Consider the following 8,246-nt stretch of genomic DNA (forward strand, 5'->3'; position numbering starts at 1 on the left):
TAGAAATATAGATTATGATTTCCTGTGTCCTGGTTTCCTGACACAGGAAACCAACCAACCAACCTAAGGCACCCTTGCCTCTCACTTTTTGTTTCCTTTCCTCTAGAGGGAGCCAAGAGCCTTTATTATTATTCCTACAGTAAATGAAAATACATATACATTTTAAAAAATTCCTACAGAGTATGATGCACATTTTGGAGGACTTTCATTCATAGGGTCGCCATGAGTCGGAAGCGACTTGACGGCACTTAACACACACACACACACATGATGCATACAATCAAGCTAGTTCACCTAGACAGTAAAACAGCTTGTTCTTAAACTTTCTATTAGCTGCCCAATATATTAATAAGGGGCTTTTATGTTACCCTGGCAGTCTGGGAACTTCCTGTACTGTCAGGTTGAGATGATCAGGGCCACATGGAGAAATCTAGGCTGCAGCTCCTTCCCGTGCCAAGGTCAGCCCCTGGAAATCTGGGCTGGCACTGTCATAGGAAGGAGTTGCACCAGGTATAACAGTGACGCTCAGTGGCTCGGGGGCCACCTGTGCCTATTCTGAGCATCATTCCTCAGTGTGGCACCCACCCCAACAATCAAGAAAGCCATAGTGTGGTGGGGCTTGTGTTTGACAGATGGTTCCCACCTTGAAATAGCCACTGCTAGAGACTGAAGGATGGGTAGGCTTTAGGCTTCCCTGAGTTTTGGGCCTCGTGCTGGGACTGGAAGTAAAGGGCCTGTCCTCTTCAGCACCCTCCCTTTTCTCTGTGCCCTCAGCATTTTCATCCCAGCAGCTGGGCTGTTGCCAGGAGGACAGCAATGCCACAGAGGAGAGTAAAACCACCACCACCCAGGTAAACAGCCAGCTGACCACAGTGGTGTGGCTGTGGTGTTTTTACTTCCCTTCTTCCATGACCAGCTTGCTCCCCTTTGGGTGGCTAAGCCTTCTCACTCTCTCTTGAGCTGCTGTGCCTCATGAGCAGAAGCAAGAAGGCAGAGGGGAAAGAAAAGGCTGCGCAGGCTTTTTGCAAAGAGAGGTTTCCCAATGCGGTTGGCTGGCTCAGAGCATGCTTGTGCAGCCGGAAGCTCTTTGCTAACCTGAAATGCAGGGCTTGCGTCAGGGAGGAAGAAGGCACCAAGGGAGGTTGAGTGCAGGTTCAACAGTGAGGCACACCTACATGTGCAGAGGTATTCTAGTACAAAAAAAGGTTATAGTTTATAGTTATATATCTAATTTTACTACCGGTAGTTATGTTTTATATTATTGCATGTGTACATTTGGTGGGATGGCACTGAAGGCACATAGTCATGTGACTCTGTTGGTTGATGGTTAATAGCAAATGTGGCTCTCCACAAGCCGTGGAGTGAGCAGCACTTGTACATGGTTTATTCTGCTTCCATGAGCTACCTTTACAATTAAATTGGACTGGCTTAGTCAAGGTTGGGGAAGGGGGAAAAGGGAACGAAGTTTAATAATGTATCACCAGAGGAACGGAGAGCAGCTGCTGTGGCAGTAAATTCAGGGCGGACAACACGGGCACTCAAGCCCTATTTCCAGACTACTTGAATCATTGCTTATAGCTCTGTTTAGTTTCAGTTGTTCCCCTCTACAACCATGAGAACTAGTAACTTTGGGTTTTTTTTAATGAAGTTTTCAGGATATCATGTTTTTACAGGGTAGTCAGGTTTCTTTGATTGGTGGGTACCGTAATTGCCCGCCAATCCATCAGCCAGCTTGGAATGGGGACTGCATGTGAGCGATGCAATTATGTCACTACTGGGTTTACCCCCAGAAGCGCCACATCGCAATGAGACGCTTTAGCACTCAAACCCCCGAAATGAGGGTTTGAGTGCTAAAGTGTCCTGTCGTGATATGGCACTTCTGGGGTAAATTGCATGGCAAGCTGACAAATATACGGAGCACACACAGTTAGTTTTACCAGGTCCCCCTGTCCACTGGTTGTCAGATTCAGGTTGAGTAACTCCTGGAGATTTGGGGTTGGAGCTTGGGGAGGACAGGGCCCTCAGTGGGGTACAATGCCACAGAGTTCGCCCTCCAACGCATCCATTTTATCCAGGGAACTGATCTCTGGAGATGAGCTCTAATTCCAGGGGATCCCCAGGTCAAACCTAGAAGAAAGCATCCCTACACACAGTCCATGGGGACTTTCTGGTTGAAAGGTCAAAAGGTGGGGCCACACAGGACTCTTCTTGGAGTAGGAAAGAAGATCATGAATCCCAATCCTGCAGCAATCTTTGGGGCTATTGTAGGATAGCAGGAGAGCAAAAGGTGGAACAGGGGTGCCCTCACTGGCTGGATCTAGTGTGATGGGCCTGAGGTAAGGCTGTGCATGACACACGTGCCTGTCTCCCTCTGTTTCTATATAGGCAGCAAGGGCTACTGCAGTTGCTGAAGGCCTACACAATATATCGGCCCCAAGAGGGCTACTGTCAGGCCCAGGGTCCACTGGGCGCCCTGCTCCTCATGCACATGCCTCCAGAGGTGAGTCTCATGAGGAGCTCTGTTCCCATAACTATCCTTATACCTTCCATTCCCATAACAGCATTCCTTCCTTCCTTCCCTCCAGGTGTCCCCTATTCCTGGAGCTTCCCTTTCTCCACAACTGCCCCCCACTGACCATAAAGTCTCAATGATGCTTATCTGTTCTTTCCAGCCAGCCTTCTGGTGCCTGGTGCAGATCTGCGAGCACTACCTGCCTGGCTACTACAGCCCCAAGATGGTGAGAAATGTGGGGACCAGGGGACACCTGGGGGGGGTGTCTTTCCACAGGAACGGAGCACCTGTGAGGGGACAGGGTTCACTGGCACATAAGGAGCAGAATCATGTGTCAGGGACTTTTCACATTCCACATTGCACAAACTGTGCATTATCCTTTAAGTAAAACGGGAGGAAGAACTGTGGGAAATTGGAAGGATGATATGTGGGGCATAAGGCTCAGATATTAGTAGGGCTGCCACCTTTTTTCTATTTGAAACTTAAAAAGTGCAACTTCCCCCAGAATGGGGAAAAGCATCACTAGATTTCTGCTTATCAGTTTAAGGTTGCCAACCTCCAGGTGGGAGCTGGAAATCTCCCAGAATTACAGCTGATCTCCAGGCTACATATATTGTTTATTAATTATTTATTTAAAACATTTATTCCACTTCTCCTGGAGAAAATGCCAGCTTTGGAAGGTGATCTAGATGCCATTATGCCCTACTGATGTCCTTCCTCTCACTAAACCCCACAATCCAGGCGCCTCCCTCAAATCTACAGATATGTCTGAACTGGGAGTTGGCAACCTTACTTGTCATAGAGCTGCACAAAAAAACAAAAGCTCTGATAGGGGAAAAAGGGAACTGTAGGCACTGGACATGGGGTTTTTTGGGGGGGAGGTGTAAATTAGTAGTTGTCCATCCTGCAGGATATGGGAGGTAATTTCTTTGGTTCTTAGGAAGGGTGTCTAAGGTCATGTAACAAACAGTTGTCCAAAGACTTTGGATTTCTTAACTCATTACAGGTGTTAACTGTCTTAGCAAAACCTGGGATTCCTCACCTAAGTTAGGTGTTAACCAACCTAGCATAACTACTGAATGGTTTTTGTATTTTTCTTGATTAGATCTGAATTTTACATTACATTTCACAGCCCCTTGACCCTGCAGTTTGTTTTCCCATACCCCTACATAAAATGACTGCAGAGTGAGGCATCTTTATAAATGGGATCTCCTTCACAAGAGCTAATGCTGGGATTAAATTTCATAAAGCCTTCTTTATGGTGCCACAAGACTGTTTGTGGTGCTGCGTGACACTCTCTCCCCTTGTTTTGCAGGAGGCACTGCTGCTGGACAGTGAGGTGTTTGTTGCCCTTCTTCACCGTGTGTGCCCCAAAGCACTTAAGCACTTGCAAAAGCATGGTGTGGGGCCTTTGCTCTACATGCCGGAGTGGTTTCTATGCCTCTTCACTCGCACTCTTCCCTTCCCCACAGTACTGAGGGTCTGGGATGCCTTTCTGAGCGAAGGTGAGCGGGGAATGTGAGCCTGAGTGAATTCTTGACAAGGATAGCGGGGCTTGGGTGACAAAACATTTTGAAGCAGCAGCTCCAGGCTAGCAGGAAGAAATTGTTAGCTTTGATGTGGGGCTGGATAGTAGGGTTGCCAGGTCCCCCCCCCCAGGTCAACGGCAGGAGATGGGGGTATAAGGTTGCCAGATCCAGGTTGGGAAACTCCTGGAGATTTGGAGATAGAGCCTGGGGAGGACAGGAACCTCAGTGGGGCACAATGCCACAAGAGTCCACCCTCCAAAGCATCCATTTTCTCCAGGGAAACTGAACTCTGTAGTTTGGTTATGAGCTATAATTCCAGGCAATCCACAGGTCCCACCTGGAGGTTGGCATCCCTAGTAGGTAGAATAGATAAGGGGTGAATTGAATAAGGATGTCTTTTATGTTACAAGGAGTCTTCCTTGGATGAGCTATTAGGTATCCTGTGATCTTTAAGTCAATTAGGAAGAAATGGGGGGGACTGGTATGAAAGGGGGATTCTCATGAAGTAGGAAGTTCTTTTAGAACATAATCTGCCCACAGTCTATGAGGCTGGTATATAAAGTGAAATATGTACATCACCCCTATAAGCTATTTATATAGAACAGAGTATCAGATCATTGTCAGTTATTAAAAATGAAATATTCTCAATTGTATGAAACATTTAAGGTACTTCCTTCAAAATTGTAATCCCTCATAGACTGTCACCTTTCTCTCTCTCACACACACAAGCTAAACAAAATAGATCCTTTAAGAAAATACTAAATTGTCTTCCCCAGGGCTTTTCTATTTCTAGGAAGCCATGGAGCATTTGCCTTCCCTGGTCTGTGCCCCCTGACATTAATTCTACTTCTGCAGGAGTCAAAGTACTCTTCCGTGTAGGGCTGTTGTTGGTCCGCTTGGCTCTAGGGACCTCTGAGAAAAGACGTGGTTGTTCTGGATTAGTAGAGACCCTGGAGAAGCTCCGCAGTATCCCAGCTCATCTCTTGCAAGAAGACACATTCATGGCAGAGGTACAGATTCCCGAGGTCCTCCACCTTGGGACTTCTCCCCAGCACATCCTTCTGGGCTGCCATCAAGAGCTTGTGTTGAAAGCAGAAACAGCCCCTTTCACTGAGGGTGGGGGTTCCCTCTCCTGCTTCTGCTTGCCTGTAATTCAGAGTGAGGATGTCTAAGAGGTAAGAATTTGCATGAGCTAATGTCTGCAAATGCAGCTGCTGTGGAAAACATGGGAGCAAAAGTTGGCTAAAAGTTGGCAAACCTTGTAATGGTGACAGATAATTTCCAAGGTCCAGCTGTGCTTTGGATAGAGTGAGCCCAGCCATGTTGTCCACTGACTGATTTCCCTGTAGCTCTGCATTTGCTTCTCTCCCTGTGATGCTCCCTAGCATTCTGAGTGAGATGGCTTCTTCCTCTCCACTGCCATAGAAAAGAGAGGCTGCATATAGTCTTCCTGCACTGTTTCATGATTTAGCAGGGAGCATTTATTCATTTATTCAGATATTACTTATACCCCACTTTTCTCCCAGTGGAGACCCAAATAGGCTTACCAGTTGTCTACCGATTACAGTCAGCCTCCTGTCCCTGTGCTCATTCCACCCACTCACTTAATGGAGAAAAACCAGATGGAGAAAACAATGCCGCATACATTGCAATGTCACAGTGCCTGTGATGCTCTAGGAACATCCCGAAATCTTTATGACCGTTACCATAGAGACTGCAGAAATTCCTACAGCATCACAGGTAGTGACATCACTTCCGTTTGCCCGTCTGGAAGTGATGTTGCAGTGTCAGTGATGCTTCGCCTCCCTCTCCCCAGGCTCCAGCCCCAAATCCTCCCAGGGGTTGCCAGCTAGGATGGACTGAGACAGTGTACGGCACCCCTCTCCCTCTATGTCCCAGTCCTGACTTGTTGCCAGCAGAGAGAGGCCATGCTTGTGCAGCCAGCTGCTCTCATTCTCCGACTGGATGGTATGCCAGGCTGCAGCTGGGAGGGAAAAAAGCCGTATGCATGCATGAGTGCATCAGCTGCTCCTTCTTCTCATCTGCAGACTGTGCAGCAGCCATCTTTACACTACACACCACCCACTGCTGCCAAAGCAGCAGCAAACATCTCATAAGTGACTGAGGTATGTGATTGTGGCAATTCTTTACCCTCTTATAGTCTTCTGGGTCTCACATATGCTGAACTGCAATGGGTGAAACTCAATACATTGTTCCTGGCAGAAATTAATTCAACCGCCATTTGAAGCTCCACACACTGGCTGTGTGAGGGCCATATTTATTGTGGTTTTTCTTCTAGGACACAGTAGCCCCATACAATAAGCAATTTAGTGAGAGGACTTGTCAGTGGTGAGGGGTTCTGATGGGGACACCCAGACTGCTTTGCTGGAAGTCTCTTTGCTGTTACCCCAGGCCCCTTATTCCTAACTGTCTAAAGTTATAGGCCTTAGGCTTCAAATTCTAAAGGTGATCCTGCTTCTCTCCTCCTGTCTGGCAGGTCCATGCTGTCCCCGTTTCGGACCGTGACCTGGAGCGTGAATGTCGAGTTCAGCTGACCAAGCTGCGGACCACTAAGCCTGAATTCCAGTACAATCCAAAAAATCGGATAGCTGGTGCAAAGGCCATCTTTGACGCTCAGCAGCTGGAGGATACGCAGATGGGCAAGGAGGCTCATGGAAGCTACACTCATGCTTTTCTCATCCCCCAGATCAAGGTAGAGCCACCCCCTTCGCCTCCAAGGGAGCAGAGGGACCCAGAGAAGGCCTCTGAAGTGCAAGGTCGGAAGAGACTGCAGGTCAGGAAGAAACCAGACACTCGTGGAAAGACCTTCCATTTTACACAGAAGCCTACTGGCCAAACAAGAGAGGAAAGGCCAGAGCCAGGCACTGGGAAGATAAAGTCTTCCTCCTACCTGGAGACATGGTTCTGAAAAGAAGCACTGAGCCTGGGCTCTGTAAAAGACTCTGTTGCTGCCTTGCCAACTTGCAGTCAGTACTTAAGTTCTGGGAAAAGACATGTTGCGGCTCACCTCTGTACAGTTTGGACACATTCCTCTCATCTTTGTCATGTGGGTGGTGGTGTGGCTGTAATCTACTGGGATACTATCCCCTTGGCTCATTGCCCTGTCCAGGACTCTTTTGGGTTTGAGAGTATATTTCTAGTGCTGAGAGTATGAGACAAGATTATGTTGGTGTACTGCCCATCCCACTGCCCAACTCTCTCCATGCCCGAGTTTGTGGAGGTGTAGTGTTGAGGACTCCTAAACTGGCTGCTTTGGGGGACTTCAACATCCATACCAAAGCTGCTTTGTTGGGAGTGGCTCAGGATTTCATGGTGTCCATGACAACCATGAGCCTGTCTCAGGTAATACCAGGCCCCACACACTGTGAAGGTGACACTTTTGATCTGATCTGTTGCTCTGGACAAGAAGATGATCTGAGGGTAGGGGTATTGAAGATCACTACTTGCTGGGGTATACACTTACAGGGGTACCAAGACTCCGCTGGAGTGAGGGTTCGATTAAAATGATCTGCCCCTGAACACATGATGAGGGAAGGGAGTTGAAGCCTAGGATTGGCATTGTAGTACACAAACACCTAGTTTCTTTTAATGAAACAAAGTCCTCAGGGCCAGATGAATTGCATTCAAGGGTACTTAAAGAATTTGCAGATGTAATTTCTGAGCCTCTGTCAATTATTTTTAATAATGCAGAGAGGCTTAGAAATTACAGATGCCAGGAGAACAAGTGAGGTGCCAGAAGACTGGAGCCTGGCAAATGTTGTCCCTATCTTCAAGAAGGGAAAAAAGGAGGACACAGGTAACTATCGACCCATCAGCTTGACGTCTCTATCGGGAAATGTTTTTGAACAAATCATCAAACAGACAGTCCTTGAGCATTTAGAAAGGATGGATATGATTATTAAGAGCCAGCATGGGTTTCTCAAGAACAAGTCATGTCAGACTAATCTTATCTCCTTTTTTGAGAAAGTTAACTACCTTGCTGGATCAGGGGAATGCAGTAGTTTTATCTAGATTTCTGTAAGGCTTTTGATAAGGTTCCCCATAATATTCTTGTCGACAAATTAAGAAAATGTGATTTAGATCCTGTTACTGTTAGGTGGATCTGTAATTGGTTGACAGATCACACCCAAAGAGTGCTTGTTAATAGTTCCTCATCCACTTGGAGAGGAGTGACTAGTGGAGTG

The 8,246-nt window shown here is 47.3% G+C and overlaps 1 protein-coding gene across 1 annotated transcript in view; it reads left to right on the plus strand.

The window, feature by feature from the left end:
* The window catches only part of TBC1D10C (TBC1 domain family member 10C), a 30,064-nt gene extending 23,094 nt beyond the window's left edge, over nucleotides 1-6,970 (plus strand). Inside the window, exons 5-9 of the mRNA XM_056852028.1 lie at nucleotides 2,386-2,500; nucleotides 2,673-2,738; nucleotides 3,828-4,017; nucleotides 4,897-5,051; nucleotides 6,539-6,970. Coding sequence (XP_056708006.1) covers nucleotides 2,386-2,500; nucleotides 2,673-2,738; nucleotides 3,828-4,017; nucleotides 4,897-5,051; nucleotides 6,539-6,970 — 958 coding nt within the window. The remainder of the gene's footprint in view (nucleotides 1-2,385; nucleotides 2,501-2,672; nucleotides 2,739-3,827; nucleotides 4,018-4,896; nucleotides 5,052-6,538) is intronic.
* Nucleotides 6,971-8,246: the final 1,276 nt, after the last annotated feature.

This window comes from Euleptes europaea, chromosome 6 (genome assembly GCF_029931775.1).
Source record: "Euleptes europaea isolate rEulEur1 chromosome 6, rEulEur1.hap1, whole genome shotgun sequence".
NCBI classification, from domain to species: Eukaryota; Metazoa; Chordata; class Lepidosauria; order Squamata; family Sphaerodactylidae; genus Euleptes; species Euleptes europaea.